Here is a 25033-nt window from a genome sequence, read left to right as displayed (position 1 = left end):
TCTCCAGTAGAATATATCAGTTTACATGGGTGAGACAAACCACTTAACACTGGCAGGGGTGAGTGCAATGATCAGCTTTTACTTCTTTATGTAAAACCTTTATCCCAAAAGAAAGAAACAGTTTGCTGTAACTGATTATAAAGTTTTAGCTGAAGTGTGGCTTCAATTAGTTAGTGTATTTAAATCTGCTGATACATTTAACACTCCCCTCCCCCCAGACTGCCAATGCTGCTGTCTGCTGTACCTCCTGCTCTCATTTCTCTAGAGTTGCGTCTCACTTTTACAGGGGGTGTGTTATTGGCTAGATCACTGTCTAACTGTGCGCCTGTGTTATTAAATGCGCTGCAGATGCCAAAACGCAGACATAGTCAACCACTGTCCCTATCATGATGATATGCCGCCATCGCTGGAGTGTGTACAGGAAGTGGCTGAAAGAGGCTGCAGGAGATCTGCAGCATTGGGATGCAAAAATGGATGAAAAATTATCATATTTTATAAGAAAAAAAACGTTCTGATATGCAGTGGGGTTATGTACTAAAACTGAAGAGTGCACAATCAGGCTCACTTCTGCATACAAACCAATCAGCTTCCAGGTTTTATTTTCAAAGATTAATTGAACAAGCAGAAGTTAGAAGCTGATTGGCTCCCATGCACAGCTGCACCAGTTGTAGAAAATCTCCTATACAGTGTTTTATCAAACTAAATGTCACCTAGTTAGGGTTTGTTGTACTTTATCAGCAGAGTTATATTGAGTGTTTCCCACTTCATACATAATGGATAGAGAAGAGAGACATCCGTTTGATGTTGAAGGATCACAGAATGGCATATAAAGACATTTTTAGCAATGGGATATGGCCACACAAAGAACAATATCTCATATTCTTCACATACAACAGCCTAGAGAAGTTTTTCAGGCTTTTGACCCTACAGTATAATACCCTACTAAGATCTGTCTAACTGGGGGAGGGGGATTGCTGTTCAGCAGATCACATGTCAGCTATCCAGGCCAACTTTTATGGTCTAGATGAGTGATTTCCAACCTGCAGCTTGCGGGCCTGGTGTGACCCTTTTCTTGCCTTTATCTGGCCCTTGGAGTAAGGTGACCAGATTTTTAAAATGAAATCCGGGGACATATTTTTTCTTTACTAGTAATGGCAACAATCAGCGACTCTCTGCCCGTCGCCACCCGCCTCACAGTCTCTCAAGTCTTACTCTTCGGGCCCCGGCTACTACTGGATGGGGAGTAGGGTGACCACGTGTCCCGGATTGCCCGGGACAGTCCCGCATTTTGCAGCTCTGTCCCGGGTCCCGGGCACCTTCAATCCAGGACAATACAGTGTCCCGGAATGAAACTGACACAGACACCTGATGAGAGAGCAGGGCATGGAAGCCGGCGTCCCTGACAACTGATGAGTCTTCAGCTGTTAATGGGCTTTCCCGCTGACAGCTAAATAAAAAATAAAGCTGTGGCCCTCCCCTAGTCCATTCCAGACCCTTTGGGGGCTTCCAGATTCTGATAACCCCCCTGCCTGCATGCCACCACAACCACCAGCCAGGGTAAGATGGGGGACGTGATGCTTTGGGGTGGGAGGGGGGGGGTAGAGCCGTGGTTGTGGTATGGACTGGGGGTGGGGCACTAGGTTTTTTCGCTTTTTCTTTTTTTCAATAACCGGGTGCCAGCAATTGTAACCGTGAGTCAATTTAAATGTGATTTGACTTTTCTTTTGTTTTCTTTCGAATTTTCATTTTTGCTGCACATGCTCCACTTTACAGGCAGACTAAGGGGACCTCCAGGCACTATATTTAGAGGAATTGTTCATTTTTATTGTTGCACTTTAAGCATAATTAGAATCATTGCTCCTGAAAAACTTTAAAATTGGCAAATTTTGTGAAGGAGGGGGGTGTCCCTGAATGGCAGTTTGGAAATGTGGTCACCCTAATGGGGAGAGGAGGAAGATCACTCCGCCAGGGAAGGCAAGGAGATAGGCAGGTGGCTGGCCAGGATTTGAGCCAAGACAGAAGAACATGCGAGCGAAGCTGAATGGGCATGCACCCGAAACTGAAGAAATATTCCCTCCACTCCGACCAGCACATGATCATCAGAAAGGGGCACAGATAATGGGAAAAATACACCCCCCCTATGCTAGTAGGCACGGTGGAGCGGGGGGTGTAATTCTAATTTTTTTATTTTAATTCTGCACTGATTGTCTTTGAAATTGCCCCTGCCCCCTATTAAATCCAATCTGGGGACAAAACCAGGGACAGATTTGGTCCGGGGACAATGTCCTCAATCAGGGGACAGTCCCCTGAAACTGGGGATGTCTGGTCACCAGGCCCAGATTTCCCACAAGGCCAACAAGGCCAGGCCTCGAGGCGGCAGGACGCCAAGGGGCGGCAGCGGCATGGAGTCCCCCGACGGCCAGTTAAGTGCGGCAAGTTGCTTTCTGGGATCCGCTCGCTCCTTAAGCGATTGCGGCGATGTGTGCTGCTGTCCCCCCCCCCCCCACATACCTCTCTCTACTGGCTCTGTCTTCGGGACTTCATCCTCCCCCAGGCTGCCAAGTCTGTCTCCTGTGACTGTCCCTGCCACCAATGTACACAATGAGAGGGGTGAGCTGTGACAGGAGTTCTAGAGTTCTAGCACAGTGCTAGGACTCCTGTTTTGGAGGTGCCAGGGTCAATAAAGAGAACCTGTCACCTCCAATTGCTATCACACAGGGAATTGTTTTCTCCTGTGTGATAACTTTATTGCCAAGTGAAAAAAAAAATGATAAAAAAATAAGAAATAATTAAATTATTAAAATAAAAAAGTAATTAAAAAGTAAAGAATAAGAAAAACAATATTAAAAATAATAATAAAACTATACAGAAATAAAAAAAGTAAACGACAAGCTACAAAATAAAAACTATTAGAACTAACTGTGCTGCCCCTGCCATCCGGTTGCCATTCTCCGTTGATTTGGGGGGGGGGTGGTTCGGTTGGCGGGGAGGGGGGTGCATTGCGGAACCTGGCCTTGGGGCGGCAGGGAGAGCAAATCCGACCCTGCTGGTCACCCTACCTTGGAGCATTATTCCTCCCACTGACACCAACAATGAGGCACCATTCCTTCTACTGACACCTATGATGGGGCACTATTCCTTCCACTGATACCATCATCGATGAATCACCCTTTTTTCCATGGACACCAACAATGCAACACCAATCCCTACACTGACACCAACAATGCAACACCACAGTGGCAGTGATTTGGAGCCCACCAGGGCCTCTTGGCTACACTGTACATTTTATTATAGAAGTGGAATAATCTTTTAGGCAATAGTGGCCTCTGCATGTGAGATTTGCATTAAAATGCGTATTTTCTTTTGTTCTATTATATTACTTTTCAACAACTGTTTCTGTCTGTGATGCCCATTTGAGACACAACCGTTTTATTAGTATATAAGAAGTTTATGAAGTCCATAGCAGACAATAAAAACACAGAGTACCGAGTCCACTGAAATCAATAGATCACTACAGTACTGTATATAAAGTTTAGTGAAGTTTGAGAAACATAGAATAAGGGGAAAAAAGTGTACTATCAGAAACACAATAGCAATGTGTAAAGTACAGTCACCCATGCCAACCAATCAGGATGTATCTGCAACTGACCGTAAAGGCTCATATGTGTATAACTACATGCTAAAGAAGAGTCCAGGTACTTACTTTTTTGAGGGTCCATATTTTGAATGATCACTGGCTGCTGCAAGTATTCAACCTGTTAGATGGGTTAAATGTCTGTTTCCCCCACTGCTTGTTGTGGTTCCTCCTATTGGCTTGTCTCTCCTGTAGTGGCATATGAACCAGCGGAAGAATCCACAGCATGCAGTGGGGGAGCGAGTATTACATTACTGGGCACTTAAACCCCCTTCCTGCCCAGACCAATTTTCAGCTTTCAGCGCTGACGCATTTTGAATGACAATTGCGCGGTCATACAACACGGTACCCAAATTATATTTTTATCATTTTTTTTCCACAAAGAGAGCTTTCTTTTGGTGGTATTTGATCATCTCTGCAATTTATTTTTTTTGCGCTATAAACAAAAAAAGACAAAAGAAATTTTTGAAAAAACACACAATACTTTTTACTTTTTGTTATAATATCCTATTTTTTTAATATTTTTTTCCTCGGTTTAGGCCGATATGTATTCTTCAACATATTTTTGTTAAAAAAAATCTCAATAACCGTATATTGATTGGTTTGCGCAAAAGTTATAGCGCCTACAAAATAGGGGATTTTTTACTAGTAATGGAGGCGATCTGCGATTTCTTTGTCAGGCCTGCGATATTGCGACGGACATATCGGACACTTTTGACACAATTTTGGGACCATTCACATTTATACTGCGATCAGTGCTATAAAAACGCACTAATTACTGTATAAATGTGACTGGCAGGGATAGGGTTAACACTAGGGGGTGAGGAAGGGGTTAAATGTGTTCCCTGGGTGTGATACTTACTGTGTGTGGAGGGGAACTGACTGGGGGAGGTGACCGATGCAAGGGACACAGCATCGGTCTCCTCTCTCCCTGACAGGACGTGGAGCTCTGTGTTTACACACAGAGATCCACGTGCCTGCTGTGTCACCGCCGATCGCGGGAACGTGGCGGACATCGCGGCCGCCAGGCATGCGCATCGGCATCTCAGCGATGCCCCTGGCACAGTGTTTACCCGCTGCGCGCCCCCAGCGGGTAATGCACATAAAAGGACGTCCAGGGACGTCCACCCGGCAGTTGAGAGCCGCGCTGTGGACGTCTTTGGTCTGTAGCGTGGCTCTCAAGTGGTTAAACTGAATGGGTTATTTTACAAAGTAATTGTTTACAATCACTAATGCCGCGTACACATGACCGTTTTTCATGACGAGAAAAATGCTATTTTTTTAATTGGTCTTTAAAAACGTGTGTAGGCTCCAGAGCATTTTTCTCGACGAGAAAAATGGCCATTAAAAATTTAGAATCTGCTCTATTTTTTCTCTACGTTTTTCACGTCGTAAAAAATGGTCGTGTGTAGGCTTAAACGACAGGGAAAAAAACGTGCATGCTCAGAAGCAAGTTATGAGAAGGGAAATTTGCATAATCAAGCCCAAAGGGTGGCGCCATTCGAATGGAACTTCCCCTTTATAGTGCCGTCGTACGTGTTGTACGTCACCGCGCTTTGCTCAAGCATTTATTATCACGATCGTGTGTATGCAAGGCAGGCTTGAGAGGAATCACGTCGAGAAAAACTTTGTGTGTACGCGGCATAATTATAATAACTAATCTTTTACAGGTATGTAATTCTATACAAATGAAATCTCATTGGTTGCTACGGATTACTATCCTGCACATCACCGTTCTTTGTCCTTCCTTTTTAAATAAGCCTGTCTATAGAAAATGTTTTTATTAATAATATCCAAAATTGGAATTCAATGACAATAGAATCCCTTAGATCATTTTCCCGAGGGCCCATAAAAAATGCTATAAACTAAGGAAATGTAAAAACTGCAGGAAATAGGAAATTACTAGGCCTAAAACAAGAGCCAAGGAAATAAATAAATTGGGAGGAAGCTGATAAGGAGCAATCTAAGTTAGGAGTTCTGTAGTATATTAGGAAACTCAGAATGGAGCCAATCAGAATTCAACACTGGAGCACAAGTGAGCCTGGAAGTATGCTTCTCAAAGTCCTGCACCTTCCATACAAACACGCGCTATAGGCCAGCCATTCACAACTAGGGTTCCACGGAACCCTAACGTTCCTCAAGAGGATGCCAGGGGTTCCTTGAGCTGTGGCTGATTGACCTTTCATTTGAAGTTGCCTCCATAGATCCAGGGCCAGCGCCACTTGGTATCATCAAAGGCATGACACCAATGTTTTTAGCTATCTGTACGAGTCCCATTATGACTACAATGTAAGGGGGGCATTCTTCCTACTGACCCTTGATGAATTGGTTTTAGTAGGGGTTCCCCCGAGACCTGAAAATAATTGTAGGGGTTCCTCAAGGGTAAAAAGATTGAGAAAGGCTGCGATAGGCTTTTAGTGACCCCTATTTCTCATGCTCTGAACTAAGCTTCATAGTTCTGACCCATTAACACTAGAATGCAATGTGATGGATCAAATGCGTTGTTGTGCATCAATATGCTCATGACGTGCTCCTTTCAAAAGCCTTCTCAGAATAAGTTATTAGTCGTTCTCGCCCCCTCCCTTGGACTACAGGAGAGTCAGGACGCTCTCTACGTTGCAGATAGAGAAAGGAGCTGTGTGTTAGTGGGTGTCCTGACTCTCCTGTAGTCCAAGGGAGGGGGCGAGCACAACACTCCACACCAGATAGAAAGCTGTGCATTACTGTGTGGAGTTACAGACAGAAGAACAGGAAGTGAGGATTTCTCAGAAGAAATAAAGACATTTAAAAGCAAAATGGAAGGATGAGGTAAGTGAAGGAGAACTGCACTAAGGTAAAGGAAGCTATTTAGGGGAAAAAAATGTACCTTTACAACCCCTTTAATTATTGAAGGCTATTCTGTTGTTGGTTATTAGTTATGTATATTTGTTATTTATATTGGTGTAGCGCCCCCTTACTTCCAGTATGGGCACTACACTAAAGTTAGTGGGGAATGGGAGAGTTATTTTGCTCCCATTCACAATTTGTCAAATTTGGGCTGCTGTCATTCCAGAAATGTCCTGTAGGTCAGCCTGCACTCCAGGGGTGTTGTTTCCACCCCTGGGCGACAGGTGACGCTAGAGGGGTTCTGGCAGAGCATTTTTCCCCATCAAGCAATTAGAGGAGTTTTCCCTCGCGGGGCATCCTGGGGGAGAGTATATCTGTGGCAGACGCCATCTTTAGTTGGTTCTTCCCGAGGTTCCAGGTGCGGCATCCACCTTTAGGGTGCGTGCATCCAACGAACCCCGGCGATGGCCTTCCAGGCCGGGGTCAAATGCTACGCGGAGCTCTATGTTGCCGAGAGGGACTCCAGTGACTTACTGGGTCCCCAGTTCTATTGAAAGGATCCCAGGCTGGATGCCGTTCGATTGGGGGGTCGGCTTGAGGAGAACCCGGAGGCAGGTTGTCCAACAGGGCTTGAACGAACCAATCGGGGATCTGGTGACCGGAATGCTGACAGGTACGCTTTGCTGTCATCCGGTGACCTATGCTAAAACCTACTAGGAAGATTCGCTCAATTCGTCCATTTAGCTCATTCAAAGTAATAGGCCTGTGGCAGAGGCCTAGAGACAGGTCTGTGAGAGAGATCTGTTCCTCCCAGCAATCTAAAGTGACACCTCGGCTGCCAGGCTTGTGAGAGGGGTCTGTCCGGGGGCACTTCACCCACTCTGGCTAGAGTGGCGACGAACTGCAATTTGGTACTACTGAGAGCAGAATTGCTCGGTTCTTATTCAGGCCTGATACTGCAAAGTTCTCTCTCTTTCTTCATCAACCTTTCCTTCCCATTTGATGTTGATGTTGGCCTGGAAATAAAGCATTGGAAAAACTCTATTCCTTGTCTGGACATTCGCTCAATACTCTGTTGTCCAACTGCACCCCTAGACAGCACTAAGGTAACTTAATACGCCATCCCAACAACAAATCGGCGGCTCCTGAGGGGGTAGCGCTACATTGGATATTTAAATTTTTGTTAATAAAGTGGCTGATGCAGAGGCGTTGCTAGGGGGTGCGGTCCGCACCAGGTGACACCCGCTAGAGGGGTGACACCATTCCGTTTTTTGTTTGTTTTTGTTTTTTTTAGCTGACATGCCCAGCCTGCCCTGTGCAATCCCAGCCTGCCCTGTACCACCCCAGCCTGCTCTGTGCCACCCCAGCCTGCCCTGTACCACCCCAGCCTTCCCTGTACCACCCCAAACAGCCCTATACCACCCCAGCCTGCCCTGCACCCCCCTAAACAGCCCTGTACCACCCCAGTCTGCCCTGTACCACCCCAAACAGCCCTATACCACCCCAGCCTGCCCTGTACCCCCCCAAACAGCCCTGTACCACCCAGCCTGCCCTGTGCCACCACAGCCTGCCCTGTGCCACCCCAAACTGCCCTATGCCACCATAACTTGCCCTATACCACCCCAACCTGCCCAATGCCACCCTAACTTGCCCTGTACCACCCCAACCTTTCCCATGCCATCCCAACTTGCCCTATGCCACCCTAACTTGCACTATACCACCCCAACCTGCCCTGTACCACCCTAACTTGTCCTATACCACCCCAACCTGCCCTATGCAACCCTAACTTTCCCTATACCACCCCAAGCTACCCTATATCACCCCAACATGCCCTATACCACCTTAACCTGTCCTATACCACCCGACTACACCAACCTGCCACTATACCACTCTATACTACCCTAACCTGCCACTATACTGCCCTATACTATCATTTACAGGGGCTGGTTTGGGGTGCGCCCTGTGCCCGTGCGCTACCTGCTTGGTGCTGGGCAGCCTAGACAGAGGGGGGGTGACACCATGTTTTACCGCACCGGGTGACACCGACCCTAGTGATGCCACTGGGCTGATGTGGCCATAAAAAACCTCTAATGTGGTTTATTTTGGTAGTGTGGTGGAGGGGGGTGACCAGGCAGCATGGGGCCAAACTTCTTTAATTCCCTAGTCCTGAAAAAACAGGTTTATTTGGCAGCACGGAGAGAGAAATTATATTTTATGTTATATACGGTGTAAGATAATCATAAAAGAAAACCCTATATACTAACCAACAACTCACCACACCGCCCTTTTAACATGCCTGCAACGTTGACCTTCTAAGAGTAAATAATTGTATACACAACCTCCTAAAACAATAGGCCCAACCTGCTCTGTGTAGCCAGACGGCCATAGAAAAGCATGAACGCTTTGTCATCAGGAATCCTCCAATGGCCGCCAGCCCAGAATGACACAATTATTTGCACACTCCATTCATCCTTTAACTCCTCCGAAAAAGAAAAAAAAGGCCCCTCTTTGTGCTGGCCAAACAATAGGCGGCTTCCGTATAAATCCCAGTCCCACACAAATTATATCCCCCTGTGTCCCTCCACTTCTCTCTCTAAGGGGGTCAATAGGTCACCGCTGAATGACTGGATGTCATCTTTCATTATTGCTGGCGTCTGCTCCGAACGGAAGATCTCACTCCGCGCCGCAGTCAGGAGTGTCACCATGATTTGATTTAAATAGGTGGAATTATATAATTTGTGTTTCTCCCGCAGGCATGGACGGCCCTAAAAGCTGCCATAATGTGCGCTAAGAACAGGGCGACTGTCTCAGTGACTTATCTGGATGGGACTAACGAGACATGTCTGCGCAATTTAGCCGGCCGTAGCTGGGGGTATGGAAGGTTTACCGTGACGCTAACGAGAGTTTATGGGTCTCATTTTAATACAGAAAGAGAACTAAGATCGTATAATCAATCCCCTAATATGAGCGGCGTGCATTAAAATAGTGCCTGTTCCATACATCCGCTCTTTATTTAAAGAGAACCTGTCAGCCATTTTTAAATGTTTAAAGCTGAACTCCAAGCAGGGCACGACGACACAAATGAACACAGCTCTGTGTTCATTAAAGAGGAGTTCCACCTAAAAATGGAACTTCCTCTTAACCCACTCCTCGCCCCCTTACATGCCACATTTGGCATGTCATTTTTTTGGGGGGGGAGTGGGGGCTTCAGGAGAAGGGGACTTCCTGTCCCACTTCCTCCTTCCGCCGAGGGGCTGGAAAGGCGATTAGCTTAATCGCCTTTTCACAGCCCCTCCCTGTAGGCGAGCGCCTGTCCAATCGGACGGCGCTGCGCCGCTCGCGCATGCGCACTGCCGCTCGCGCATGCGCAGTGGGTGCCCGGCCGTGAAGCCGAAAGCTGTCACTGCCGGGTGCCCACACTAAGAATGAAGACGCCGGCCGGGGGAGGGGGGGCGAGGAGCGGAGCCCCGGCCGGCGCGTCGCTGGAGCCGTGGAGCAGGTAAGTGTCAGTTTATTAAAAGCCAGCAGCTACACTTTTTGTAGCTGCTGACTTTTAATAAACTTAAAAAAAAGTGGAAAACCCCTTTAACCGCATCAATACCGGGCACTTTCGCCCCCTTCCTGCCCAGGCCAATTTTCAGATTTCAGCGCTGTCACACTCTAAATAACAATTACGTGGTCATGCAAAATTCTATTTTTAATATTTTTTTAACACAAATAAAGCTTCCATTGGTGGTTTTTAATCACCACTGGGCTTTTATTTTTTGCTAAAAAAATAAAAAAAGACTGGATAATTGTAAAAAAGTTTTTTTCCCTTCAGTCAGAAAAATGTATAAATAAGTATTTTTTCTCCTTCACTGATAGGCACTGATAAGGTAGCACTGATGGACATTCATGAGGCGGGACTGATGGGCACTGATAAGGTATCTTAGGGTGCAATATTTCCGCTGGCCGCTAGGTGGCGCTTCAATTGAGATCGGCGTAAAATATGCAAATTAGTAGATACGCCGATTCACGAACGTACACTTGCCTGTCGCAGTAAAGATACGTCGTTTCCGTAAGAGGTATGCCGGCGTAACGATAAAGCTGCCCCCTATGTGGCGTATCCTATGTTAAGTATGGCCGAAATTTTGAAATTTTACGTCGTTTGCGTAAGTCGTCCGTGAATGCGGCTGGACGCCATTTACGTTCACGTCAAAACCAATAACGTCCTTGCGACGTCATTTAGAGCAATGCACGCCGGGATTTTTTAGGGACGGCGCATGCGCAGTTCGTTCGGCGCGGGGACGCGCTTCATTTAAATGAAACACGCCCCCTACCCGCCGAATTTGAATTTCCGCCGGGTGATTTACGCTACGCCGCCGCAACTTTACAGGCAAGTACTTTGTGAATAAAGCACTTAAATGAAACACGCCCCCTACCCGCCGAATTTGAATTTCGGCTGGGTGATTTACACTACGCCGCCGCAACTTTACAGGCAAGTGCTTTGTGAATAAAGCACTTGCCTGAAAAACTTGCGGCGGCGTAACGTAAATCAAATACGTTACGCCCCGCCCAAAAATACGCCCATCTACGTGAATCTGGCCCGTAGTTTGCACTTGTAGTGCAAAGTGGATTCTCCTTTTGTAAATAACCCCCGTAGTCCAACTCTAGAGGTTCTGTAGGCATGCAATGGTTGCAAAGAGGCTGCAGGAGATCAGCGGCACTGAGATGCAACAAAGAATGAAACGATGCGAAAAACCTGTGTTTTATTCTTAAAATGAAAAGCGTTAGTTTATGACACACGAGGCTTAAATACCATTCGTACCATATTGCTTCACTTTAAATAATATTTTTAACACCCACAACAATTTTCTATAATGCAAACATTCGGATACAATGAATCAGGAACATTCCTTATGTAATCTGCTCGCTTTTTACAATGTTTCACTCAACTTTTCTTCCATTTGTTTTAGCCGGTAATCCCTCTGTCTGGGGTATTTATCTGTACAAGCTTTGTAGCACTTGAAATGACAGAAGTGATCGGAGACATGACCATGATATAGTCCAGGTCACTATACTGACTGGGTGGCTGGAGGTACGGCGCTATTAATTAAAGGCAAATGTGATTCCTAATGGATATGTATTTACCAGTGCTAATACTATGAAACAAACAGTCCACAAGCATATTAAGGGGTCTACGCGGGGCTTTTTTCAGTGGGAAGACAGGAGAACACAGTCCCATCACCTCCAGCACTGAATGTATTTGTTGGCATGGGGTCGTCCTGGGTGTGCATGGTCCTCTAATGTTGGCTGTTGGGAAATCTGTTGTCGCTGGGGAGATCTTAGCCCTGGGAGGGGCCTACTGTTGAGGGAGGAGCCTATTGTTGATGCTGGCTGCTGGGAGATCTATTGTTGCTGGCAGGGGTATATTGTACCCAGGGGAAAATATATTATCACTGGAAGGGGATTTGTTATTGAAGGAGGGGGTCTATTATATTTCTGGGGGGTCAATTATTGCTGGGAGGGATCTACTGTTGAAGGAGGGGTCTAGTATTGCTAGCTGCTGGATGTTCTATTAATGCTGGCTGCTGGGAGATCCAGCATGGCTGGCAGGGGTCTATTGTTCCTGGGGTGGATCTATTGTCGCTGTGGAGGATTTGTTGTTGAAGGAGGGGTCTATTGATGCTAAGGGGGTCTTATGTTGCTGGAGGGGTCAATTATTGCTGGGAGTGATCTACTGTTGGGGAGGGAGTCTATTGCTGGAGGTTCTATTGATGCTGGCTGCTGGGAGATCCAGCACTGCTGGCGGGGGTCTTATGTTCTTGGTGCGGATCTATTGCCGCTGGGGGAAATGTAATTCAGGGATGGAGTCTATTGTTGCTGGTTAGGGGGTCTTATGTTGCTGTGGAATCAATTGTTGATGGGGGGATTTACTTTTGAGGGAGGGGTCTATTGTTGCTAGCTGCTGGAGGTTCTATTAATGCTGGCTGCTGGGAAATCCAGCATTTCTGGCAGGGATCTATTGTTTCTGATTCTGAGGGGGGTCCTATGTTGTTGGGGGGGGGGTCAATTATTGCTGGGAAGAATGTATTGTTAATGCTGGGGGTTCGTTTAATGCTGGCTGCTGGGATATCCAGCATTGCTTGCAGGAGTCTATTACTCCTGGGGTAGATCTATTGTCAATGTGGAGGAACTGTTGTTGAAGGAGGGGTGTATTGTTGCTGGGGGGTCTTAATGTCCTTGGGGGTAGATTAGTGCTGGGAGGGACCTACTGTTGAGGGCAGGGATGGACTGGCCATTGGGACTACAGGGAGTTTCCCGGTGGGCCGATGGCTCAGTGGGCCGGCTTCAGTGACAGCGGACTGCCGCCCCCCCCCCCCCCCCCTCCGCTCCTCCGTTTTTCCTTTACCGCAGCACTCACCTCCTCTTCCTCCCCACAACGCTCACCTGGGGAGGAACAGAGAAACAGGGGGAGGACCAGAGGAGCATGGGGGGAGGGGACATTCTGCCTAATCTTGTCCCATAAGGGGGGGCACTGATTCTTTGCCCCAGGTGAAATAATGTCTAGCTTCCCCACTGGTACTGCCTATAAGAGTACCAGTACCAGCTGTTCTACTCTAATAAAGTAGAACGGCTAGTGGCTAGTGAAGGGGAGAGGGGGCTTGGGGGGGGGGGGGCAGGAGTTTTCCGGCCGCCATGGGAGAGACCTGTCAAAGTGGGCCAGTCTGGGTGAAGTCCAGGGCCAAATTTTTGTCCCAGTCCAGCCCTGGTTGAGGGAGGGGTCTTTTGTTTCTTGCTGCTGAAAGGTCCATCGATGCTGGCTGCTGGGAGATCTATTGTTGCTGTAGGGGGTATATTGTTCCTGGGGTGGAGCTAGCTGTGAGGTCAGACAGAGTGTCCACCCCTTCCTCCAAAGGAAGAGGGGACAAAGCACGACATGTATGCTGCCCCCTGGTGGTGAACAGAACACAACAAACATTCACGTTGCCTTCTCTAAGTACTTTTACATCATACAAATGAATAGAAACCAAATGATGGTGGATAACATATTCTTTAGTAAGTATTCCCCTTCCCTTGCAAATACTTTTTGTTTAGTCTCAAAACACAAATATCTATATAGTGTTTATTGTTATGGAGACAAGACACGGGGAAGTTTTGAAAGACCTTTACGTCTACGAAATCTATAACCACTTATACCACAAGCAAGACATGGGAAGCAGAGCGGAACCTACCTGATTTGAAGAAAGGAAGTCCTGGTTACTTTCATTCATACTCATGTACATGTTTTCCCCATCAAACTGCAAGAAAAAAAATAAGAATTGCATTTAAAACACAAATGTTGAGCTTTGTTTGGAAGGGACAAATAATGATTTGCCATGATAGTTAATAAAGAGTCATAGATCACAGGTGAGATATAAGTACACATGTGCTATGTCAAAATGTGTTATGAATTTATATAATTATATGTGTAAAATATATGTGTTCATTTGTTTCTTCTTTTCTTTTACACCTTAAGCTGGAACTTACAAAATGTATTAAAGTGTATTTCGCGTCCAGTCCTGATGAAGCCTTATAGGCGAAACTGTTGAACACAAATGGATGCTATACTCAACTGAATACATTTTGTTACTGTCACTTGTTTGGTAGTAGGTATATGCCTGTGACGATCAAAACATGTGTATTTATCAGTTTTTAGATGTAATTAATACATATTTTTCTATTTTTTTTACAACTTGTTATGTGTATTTCATAATTTAGCACCTTTAAAATCCCATATCCTGTTCATGTATTCAATATAAGTACACATAGTTCATTGCTTCATAATATTAATGACTTGTGTTGGGTAAAACATGCTTTCTGTTTCTGATTTATTAACGTGAATTCATAGATCTGTGAAGGTTCTCCAAAGACGTAGCCACACATAACAAAGGCGTGAGGATGCTGATGACATCATCGATCTAATATGTCATATTTGGTCCATAGCATTGGCAGCCTGCTGTCATTTGGCAGTCTCTCGTGGGTTCAGTCAGTTTGGTCCAAATCTTATCCAGTTTATGGTAAATCTGGAAGAAGTCAGTCACATTCAGCTGGACTTGTTCCGCTATGTTGAAGACATTTTGTAGCTTATCCAAGCCACTTTTTGACTCCTAACAAGCGTCAGGAACATAAATGTTGGGGTATGTTCCCAGAACTGAAGAAGTGGCTTGGGTACACTATGAAATGTCTTCAACCTTACAGGACAAGTCCAGTTGAGTGTGAAGGGGCAAGGATGCTGGTGATATCATCAACCTTATATGTCATATTTGATCAATGACATTGGGCTGGCAGCCTGCTATCATTTGACAGCCTCTCCTGAGTTTGGCCAAAATGTTAGCTCACCACTGGTTCTCATTTATTCAGTTTTTGGTATATCTAGAAGAAGTCAGTCGCATTCAGCTGGACTTGTTCCGCAATGTTGAAGACATTTTTTAGCTCATCCATGCCACTTTTTGACTTCTAACAAGTGTCAGGAACATAAATGCTGGGGTATTTTCCCCAACACTCATTCGAACTGAAGAAGTGGCTTGGGTACTCTATGAAATGTCTTCAACCTTACAGGACAAGTCCAGTTGAGTGTGATTCCAGTGATGTCTGTGAAGGTGTTCATTGGATGCAGTCGCACATTACAAAGGGGTGAGCATGCCGGTGACATCATCGACCTAATATGTCATATTTGGTCAATGACATTGGGCTGGCAGCCTGCTGTCATTTGGCAGTCTCTCGCGGGTTCAGCCAGTTTGGTCCAAATCTTATCCAGTTTATGGTAAATCTAGAAGAAGTCAGTTGCAATCAGCTGGACTTGTTTCTTAAAGTTGAAGACATTTTTTAGCTCATCCAAGCCACTTTTCGACTTCTAACAAGTGTCAGGAACATAAATACTGGGGTATGTTCCCAACACTCATTAGAACTGAAGAAGTGGCTTGGGTACTCTATGAAATGTCTTCAACCTTACAGGACAAGTCCAGTTGAGTGTGAATCCGAAGATGTCTGTGAATGTGTTCATTGGATGCAGTCGCACATAACAAAGGGGTGAGCATGCTGGTGACATCATCAACCTAATATGTCATATTTGGTCAATGTCATTGGGCTGGCAGCCTTCTGTCATTTGGCAGTCTCTCGTGGGTTCAGTCAGTTTGGTCCAAATCTTATCCAGTTTATGGTAAATCTGGAAGAAGTCAGTCACTTTCAGCTGGACTTGTTCCGCTATGTTGAAGACATTTTGTAGCTTATCCAAGCCACTTTTTGACTCCTAACAAGCGTCAGGAACATAAATGCTGGGGTATGTTCCCAGAGCTGAAGAAGTGGCTTGGGTACACTATGAAATGTCTTCAACCTTACAGGACAAGTCCAGTTGAGTGTGAAGGGGCGAGGATGCTGGTGATATCATCAAACTTATATGTCATATTTGATCAATGACATTGGGCTGGCAGCCTGCTATCATTTGACAGCCTCTCCCGGGTTCAGCCAGTTTGGCCAAAATGTTAGCTCACCATTGGTTCTCATTTATTCAGTTTTTGGTATATCTAGAATTCAGTCGCATTCAGCTGGACTTGTTCTGCAATGTTGAAGACATTTTTTAGCTCATCCAAGCCACTTTTTGACCTCTAACAAGTGTCAGGAACATAAATGCTGGGGTATGTTCCCAACTCTCATTACAACGGAAGAAATGGTTTGGGTACGCTATGAAATGTCTTCAACCTTACAGGGCAAGTCCAGTTGAGTGTGAATCCGGAGATGTCTGTGAAGGTGTTCATTAGATGCAGTCACACATAACACAAGGGCGAGGAAGCTGGTGACATCATCAACCTAATTTGTCATATTTGGTCAATGACATTGGGCTGGCAGCCTGCTGTCATCTGACAGTCTCTCGTGGGTTCAGCCAGTTTGACCCAAATCTTAGCTCACCATTGGTTCTCGTTTATCCAGTTTTTGTATATCTAGAAGTAGCCAGTTCAAATTCAACTGGACTTGTCATCAGAACTGAAGAAGTGGCTTGGGTACACTATGAAATGTCTTCAACCTTACAGGACAAGTCCAGTTGAGTGTGAAGGGGCGAGGATGCTGGTGATATCATCAACCTAATATGTCATATTTGATCAATGACATTGGGCTGGCAGCCTGCTATCATTTGACAGCCTCTCCCGGGTTCAGCCAGTTTGGACAAAATCTTAGCTCACCATTGGTTCTCATTTATCCAGTTTTTGGTATATCTATAAGAAGTCAGTCACATGACTTGTTCTGCAATGTTGAAGACATTTTTTAGCTCATCCAAGCCACTTTCTGACCTCTAACAAGGGTCAGGAACATAAATGCTGGGGTATGTTCCCAACACTCATTAGAACTGAAGAAGTGGCTTGGGTATGCTATGAAATGTCTTCAACCTTACAGGACAAGTCCAGTTGAGTGTGAAGGGGCGAGGATGCTGGTGATATCATCAACCTAATATGTCATATTTGATCAATGACATTGGGCTGGCAACCTGCTATCATTTCACAGCCTCTCCCGTGTTCAGCCAGTTTGGCCGAAATCTTAGCTCACCAAGATTTTTAGTATATCTAAAAGAAGTCAGTCGCATTCAGCTAGACTTGTTCTGCAATGTTGAAGGCATTTTTTAGCTCATCCAAGCCACTTTTTGACTTCTAACAAGTGTCAGGAACATAAATGCTGGGGTATGTTCCCAACACTCATTAGAACGGAAGAAGTGGCTTGGGTACGCTATGAAATGTCTTCAACCTTACAGGACAAGTCCAGCTGAGTGTGAATCCGAAGATGTCTGTGAAGATGTTCATTAGACGCAGTCGCACATAACAAAGGGGCGATGATGGTGATATCATCAACCTAATTTGTCACATTTGGTCAATGACTTTGGGCTGGCAGCCTGCTGTCATTTGACAGCCTCTCACGGATTTAGCCAGTTTGGCCCAAATCTTAGCTCACCATTGGTTCTCGTTTATCCAGTTTTGGTATATCTAGAAGTAGCCAGTTCAAATTCAACTGGACTTGTCATCAGAACTGAAGAAGTGGCTTGGGTACACTATGAAATGTCTTCAACCTTAAAGGACAAGTCCAGTTGAGTGTGAAGGGGCGAGGATGCTGGTGATATCATCAACCTAATATGTCATATTTGATCAATGACATTGGGCTGGCAGCCTGCTATCATTTGACAGCCTCTCCCGGGTTCAGCCAATTTGGCCAAAATCTTAGCTCACCATTGGTTCTCATTTATCCAGTTTTTGGTATATCTATAAGAAGTCAGTCACAGGACTTGTTCTGCAATGTTGAAGACATTTTTTAGCTCATCCAAGCCACTTTTTGACCTCTAAGAAGGGTCAGGAACATAAATGCTGGGGTATGTTCCCAACACTCATTAGAACGGAAGAAGTGGCTTGGGTACTCTATTAAATGTCTTCAACCTTACAGGACAAGTCCAGTTGAGTGTGAAGGGGCGAGGATGCTGGTGATATCATCAACCTAATATGTCATATTTGATCAATGACATTGGGCTGGCAACCTGCTATCATTTCACAGCCTCTCCCGGGTTCAGCCAGTTTGGCCGAAATCTTAGCTCACCAAGATTTTTGGTATATCTAAAAGAAGTCAGTCGCATTCAGCTAGACTTGTTCTGCAATGTTGAAGACATTTTTTTAGCTCATCCAAGCCACTTTTTGACTTCTAACAAGTGTCAGGAACATAAATGATGGGGTATGTTCCCAACACTCATTAGAACGGAAAAAGTGGCTTGGGTACGCTATGAAATGTCTTCAACCTTACAGGACAAGTCCAGCTGAGTGTGAATCCGAAGATGTCTGTGAAGATGTTCATTAGACGCAGTCGCACATAACAAAGGGGCGATGATGGTGATATCATCAACCTAATTTGTCACATTTGGTCAATGACTTTGGGCTGGCAGCCTGCTGTCATTTGACAGCCTCTCACGGATTTAGCCAGTTTGGCCCAAATCTTAGCTCACCATTGGTTCTCGTTTATCCAGTTTTGGTATATCTAGAAGTAGCCAGTTCAAATTCAACTGGACTTGTCATCAGAACTGAAGAAGTGGCTTGGGTACACTATGAAATGTCTTCAACCTTAAAGGACAAGTCCAGTTGAGTGTGAAGGGGCGAGGATGCTGGTGATATCATCAACCTAATATGTCATATTTGATCAATGACATTGGGCTGGCAGCCTGCTATCATTTGACAGCCTCTCCCGGGTTCAGCCAATTTGGCCAAAATCTTAGCTCACCATTGGTTCTCATTTATCCAGTTTTTGGTATATCTATAAGAAGTCAGTCACAGGACTTGTTCTGCAATGTTGAAGACATTTTTTAGCTCATCCAAGCCACTTTTTGACCTCTAAGAAGGGTCAGGAACATAAATGCTGGGGTATGTTCCCAACACTCATTAGAACGGAAGAAGTGGCTTGGGTACTCTATTAAATGTCTTCAACCTTACAGGACAAGTCCAGTTGAGTGTGAAGGGGCGAGGATGCTGGTGATATCATCAACCTAATATGTCATATTTGATCAATGACATTGGGCTGGCAACCTGCTATCATTTCACAGCCTCTCCCGGGTTCAGCCAGTTTGGCCGAAATCTTAGCTCACCAAGATTTTTGGTATATCTAAAAGAAGTCAGTCGCATTCAGCTAGACTTGTTCTGCAATGTTGAAGACATTTTTTTAGCTCATCCAAGCCACTTTTTGACTTCTAACAAGTGTCAGGAACATAAATGATGGGGTATGTTCCCAACACTCATTAGAACGGAAAAAGTGGCTTGGGTACGCTATGAAATGTCTTCAACCTTACAGGACAAGTCCAGCTGAGTGTGAATCCGAAGATGTCTGTGAAGATGTTCATTAGACACAGTCGCACATAACAAAGGGGCGATGATGCTGGTGATATCATCAACCTAATTTGTCACATTTGGTCAATGACTTTGGGCTGGCAGCCTTCTATCATTTGACAGCCTCTCGCGGATTTAGCCAGTTTGGCCAAAATCTTAGCTCACCATTGGTTCTCATTTATCCAGTTTTTGGTATAGTAGCCAGTCACATTCAACTGGACTTGTCATCAGTATTGAAGAAGTGGCTTGGGTACGTTATAAAATGTCTTCAACATTACAGAACAAGTCCAGTTGAGCGTGAATCCGTAGATGTCTGTGAAGATTCTCAATCATGATGAGAGGTTTGAGCTAAACTCAATTGTGCCCAAATCCACGGGAAGTCACATGATTTTCTCAGCACGCAGTCGCACATAACAAAGGGGCGGAGATGATGGTGACATCATCTTTCCAATATGGTTGCTAGTCATATTTGGCCAATAACATCGGTCCGGCAGCCTGCTATCATTTGACAGCTTCTCGCAGGTTTCCGCCAATGTGGCTTAGTTAGAAGCTGGTTGGTTGCCATGCACATCTGCTCCAGATTCTATCTGCTCAAGTTTTGATGAATTCCCCCCGTGGTATTAAAATACTACATCACGAAAAAATAAATAAAAATACTACATCACCCTCATGTAGGCGAGGAATCAGGAAGTGGCAGCCAATAAAAGGTATTTATAATTACAAGGATAGGGAAAATGTCTGCAAATGTGTAAGAGGGAGGGAGAGGAACACATAAGACGTTGTTCCTTCTATGTGTGAACATCTGCTACAACACTTAACATGTAATATCATAAGAATTTTTGCAATATGTTTAAATATGCAGCTCTCATTAAAGTAGTATTAAAACCAAAAATGTAATATATTGCAGCTTACCAATCATTAGATGTGGTGGCTGCATTTATTTTCTTTTTTTTTAGGCTATTCCCCCCTCTGTTTTCACACCAGTAACACACCTCCTATATTAGGAGTCCCCAACTCTGGATGAAGGAGCACAGGAGCACCTTTGGACAGCAGCATCATCAGTCTTGGGGAGGGGATGTACTAGTAGATTTAAATGCCCCAACAAACTGAAGCCAACTCCAGCTCACATGGCAGTTGCACAACCAATTGCAGCCAGGGCCATGACAAGGGGTGGGCGGGAGGAATGGCTGCCCTGGGCACAATGATTTACTGTAGGGATGGGGGCTCCTTTCTTCCGTTACAAGACTGAAATGAGTAGTGACAGCGGCATTGATTTTGACAAGCGAGTGACTTCTGGGCGTAGCCCTCAAAATTTCCACTCGCCTGTTCACATTAGACTAGTGGAAATAAGCTAAGGGTGAGTGTGAAGGCACATCGGAGGGGGGTGCTGCCAGCAGGCGGTGTTGAATGGGAGCCGATTCTCCTTTCAGCCTCCGCCCTCTGTCATTCTCTTAGCAGGGCTTGGCATACAGCGGAAGTTGGCAAAGAACTAGATGAGATGGGGGTGGAGGCGGGGTGGGGCTCAGGGCGGGAGCTGCCAAAGTTAACTTTTCCTATTAACAAGCTGGTGATTGGTTGCTCGGACCTCCTAGCAACCAATCACCAGCTTGTTAATAGGAAAAGTTAACTTTGGCAGCTCCTGCTCCTCTGTCCAGCGCTGTGCTCCACTGTAAGTCTTTTATAATTAGGGGCAGGGCAGGGTAGGGGTTGGGTGGGACAACTGGGGTGAGTAACTTTTAAGGCCTGGCTAGTAAGTCAGGACTTTACATTTTAATAGTCTAATTGAGCCTAATTAAAGGTATATTTGTTGAACGGGTGAGGGGGGGGGGGGGGTCTGGTGCAGCTTATCTCAGCACAGGCAAGAGTGACTGATGAATCTCCAAACAAAAAATTTGCAAAAATCAAGCAAAATGTAATTTAAAAATGGCAACAACTCAAAAAAAAAAAAAAAGAGTGGAAAATAGAACGCGGCTCGCTTTTTGTGACAGGTGCACTTGGGTCACTCTTCTTTGTAATCTTTCATAAAAGTATTTATTTTAGGTGAAAGGAGTGACAGATGTTTTACAGCAGGAAAAAAAAGCAGATAAATGGTTTCTCGTACACCCCAGGGTCAGATATTACACTTGGCTCCTATTGAATAGAAGCCATTATTAAAGCTACAGAGGAATGAACACAGAAAGAGAATTATTATAGAACCGAATACTTTGTATCAAGGTTTAACTTCAGAACAAATTCCTTAAATTCCCCAAATCACAGAGTGAAGAAGCCAACAGAGCCGTCTAGCTGAGTCAGTTTTATTAGAAGACGTACAGGCAGAGTATCGCGGGAGGGTTGACGTTCCTGATGAGGGATGGCATGTTACATGGGCCAGTTTTTAGGAAGCGATGATGAATAGGAGACCACCCACTATACAACAGGGACTTTGTTATGTTCTTCATCTACCTGAATACAAGTAAAGTTCTCTATATGATGGACCTCCATCCAAAACTAAAAAAAAGGCTTTGGATAATGAAGGGAAGGGTTAGAACAGTGGTTGTCGACTTATGAGCTGAAGAAGGCCTCTAATGTGCCCTCTGATATGTTCAGTATACACTAAATTACTGTATATACTCAGGGCTGTCTTAATGAGAGGGCACACCTGGGCACTGCCCAGGGGCCCCAGCTGCATGGGGGGCCCCTGCACTTTCCCCAAAGCAGCTGGTCCTTGAGCCCACACTGCCCTGAAATTGGGGTCCCCATGATGGCACTGAGAGTGATAGATGCAAAGGGAAGGCAGTCTGCCTCCTACCTACTTAATGTCTGTTCACCTGCACTGTCATCATTGTAGGGGCTCCAGAGCATTACTTTGCCCAGGGGCCCATGATGCTATTAAGATGGCCCTGTATATAGTCGAGCCTATACTAAGCCTAGGGTGTCCATCTGCATGCCTCACTGTGCCTCACTTTGCCTCACTGTGTCCATGTGCATGCCTCACTCTGTCCATGTGCATGCCTCACTGTGCCCATGCCTCACTGTGTCCATGCCTCACTGTGCCCATGCCTCACTGTGCACATGCCTCACTGTGTCCATGACTAGACTGACGTTTAACATGGGAGTCTATGGAAGGGGTGCCCAGCTTTGAAAAATCGGTGCTCCCCAGCCGTAGGTCCCCCAGACGACAAACTTTGCACACTTATAGAGGAAGAGTGGGGCTACATGTGTGCCAAGGTTGGGTCCCCAAAGTCCGGGAGATCAGGTGCAAAAAGGTGACTCGACTATAAGCTGAGGGGGGCATTTTCAGCACACAAAAAATGTGCTGAAAAACTTGGTTTATATTCGAGTATATACGGTAAGTATATAAAAGTATTGGGACGCCTGTCTTTATACGCACATGAATTTTAAAGGTGCTAAAGGGGCTACATGTGTGCCAAGTTCTGGGTACCAGGTCCCCAAAATCATCCGAGAAATTACCATTTAACATGGGAGTCTATGGAAGGGGTGCCCGGGTTTGAAAAATCGGTGCTACCCGGCCGTAGGTCCCCCGGACAACAAACTTTTCACACTTATAGAGGGAGAGTGGGGCTACATGTGTGCCAAGGTTGGGTCCCCAAAGTCCGGGAGATCAGGTGCAAAAAGGTGACTCGACTATAAGCTGAGGGGGGCATTTTCAGCACACAAAAAATGTGCTGAAAAACTTGGTTTATATTCGAGTATATACGGTAAGTATATAAAAGTATTGGGACGCCTGTCTTTATACGCACATGAATTTTAAAGGTGTTGTAAAGGTTCGTGTTTTTTCACCTTAATGCATCCTATGCATTAAGGTGAAAAAACACCTGGCAATGACGGCCCCCCAAGCCCCTCGTTTTAGTTACCTGAGCCCGTTCACCTGCTGTGCGCATCCCCCGGTGTCCTCTTCTCTATGGAGTCTGGCCGTTGATTGGCTAGATTGGATAGATTGATAGCAACGAAGCCATTGGCTCGCGCTGCTGTCAATCACATCCAATGACACAGCGCACCAGGGGGCGGGGCCGAATGATACAGTCGGCGGCTATATCACGGGTGCGCGCCCACAAGCTAACCCCCTTCCCACACTCAGCCGGCAAGAGATTCTTGCCAAGAATCTCGTCAGGAAAAACAAAGTTTTTTTCCTGACGAGATTCTGGGCCGTGTGTACAGGGCTTAAGAGTGAAGGTGAAAGAAAATGTTGGGTTGTCTTCAGGGAAAGGAAATAATCTTCCAATATGGTTCTGGTGACAACCCTGGATTCCTTCACTTTGGAGGGGTTTCCTCTCACTTCCTGTTTTGGCCATGGGACAGGAAGTAAAAGCAGAAGTAAACCCATCCAAAAAAACAGTTTCATTTAAAGCACTTGCCAGAAATGTAACACTCCCATTGGTTGTGCTCTCAACCAAACTGTCAAACCATCCAATGGCTGGTGTCATAACTGATCACATGTGCAGCATCATGGCAGTTGTAGATTAAGCAGAGGCAAAGATGGCAGCTTTCTTGGTTTAGCCTTTAGTGCTACTTTAGGAGAAACGTTTGGCGCACTGTTCTTAGTCTTTCCCTAAATAATATCTCTGCACATTCTCTGCAGAATTTGGAACTTGATTGATTGCCAAGTAAATTTCTCCACTTTTGCCCCAGTTTTCTCTTTATAAATCAGCCCCGCAAGTGACCTACTGAAAAAGAGCAGACTCCGGAACAATTTCAAATGTTTTCTCTGAATATTCTTTGAACATATCCAGCATATTCAGAGGCAGCAATTGCTTTGTTCTCTAAGGTACGGCCCTGTATGTAAGTACAACTTACGTGGAACAACTGACAATAATTTTACCCGGCAGCAAGAGTTGTCTCTATACGCGGCAGTACACCGGTGTGAAAACTCTCGCTGTATATCACATAGTTCCTCTGGAACAGATGCTCTACAAATTATAGGCGGCGAGGTGGCAAATGTCAACATCTCCCTTGGCCTCTGGCAATGAATATTTCACACACACAGGACTAGGTTGGAATAGCTAATGTTGTGTGGTTGGTTATATGTGAGCTGGGATGAAGTGTGTTTTATTCTTCGGTCAGATTGGAGGAATCTTTCTCAGCCGTAGTACCTTGAACTAAGTTTCAAGTCGTAGGAAACCCCTCCTTAAAAGGTCTCCTTAACGCTCATGGGGCATGAGCATGATACATTTTTTAGAACGCTAAACCCCAGGAATAAAACAAACTCGACCCTTGCTGTAAAGCCCCCTCCTCTGCACTAAAAGAGTTAAATGCATGTTAGGTCTAGGGGTGCCGGGTATTACTTACTTTAATCTAGCCTCCGGTAGGCTCCAGTTTTCCGGGCTAGTTATATGAAAGCGGATCTAAAATCCATAATACTTACCTCTCCTTCAATGCTTCAATGACCCTTGCCGGCGCCGGCATCTTCTACCTGGCTTCTTGTGTCAAGCTGTGGCCATTTTCATTGGCCGGGGCGGGATGACGTCACTCCTGCTCATGGAGTTCAGTCATCCCGGCACACAAAGGATCTGTGCCGGGATGTAAACAGTTCATTCTAAGCAGGATGCGAGCAGGCAAGGTGTTTTTTCACTTTAATGCATAGGATGCATTAAGGTGGAAAAGCACAAAGGTTTACAACCACTTAAAGAGGGGGTTCACCCTATAAAATGTTTTTTTTTTTTTAGCATTAAATTAAAGCATAGTAGCGAGAGCTACAGTATGCCTGTATTTT

General features: G+C 45.4%; 1 protein-coding gene across 3 annotated transcripts in view; it reads right to left on the bottom strand.

Moving 5' to 3' along the window:
• TOX2 (TOX high mobility group box family member 2) overlaps positions 1-25033 on the bottom strand; it is a 183746-nt gene that overhangs the window by 105750 nt on the left and 52963 nt on the right. For all 3 annotated transcript variants that reach the window (XM_040330319.1, XM_040330321.1, XM_040330320.1), the window contains exon 2: positions 13675-13740. In XM_040330319.1, the coding sequence (XP_040186253.1) occupies positions 13675-13740 (66 nt within the window). The remainder of the gene's footprint in view (positions 1-13674; positions 13741-25033) is intronic.

Source organism: Rana temporaria, chromosome 12 (assembly GCF_905171775.1).
Source record: "Rana temporaria chromosome 12, aRanTem1.1, whole genome shotgun sequence".
Lineage (NCBI taxonomy): Eukaryota > Metazoa > Chordata > Amphibia > Anura > Ranidae > Rana > Rana temporaria.
Note: the sequence above shows the minus strand (reverse complement) of the source record. Positions and strands in the feature narration are given on the sequence as shown.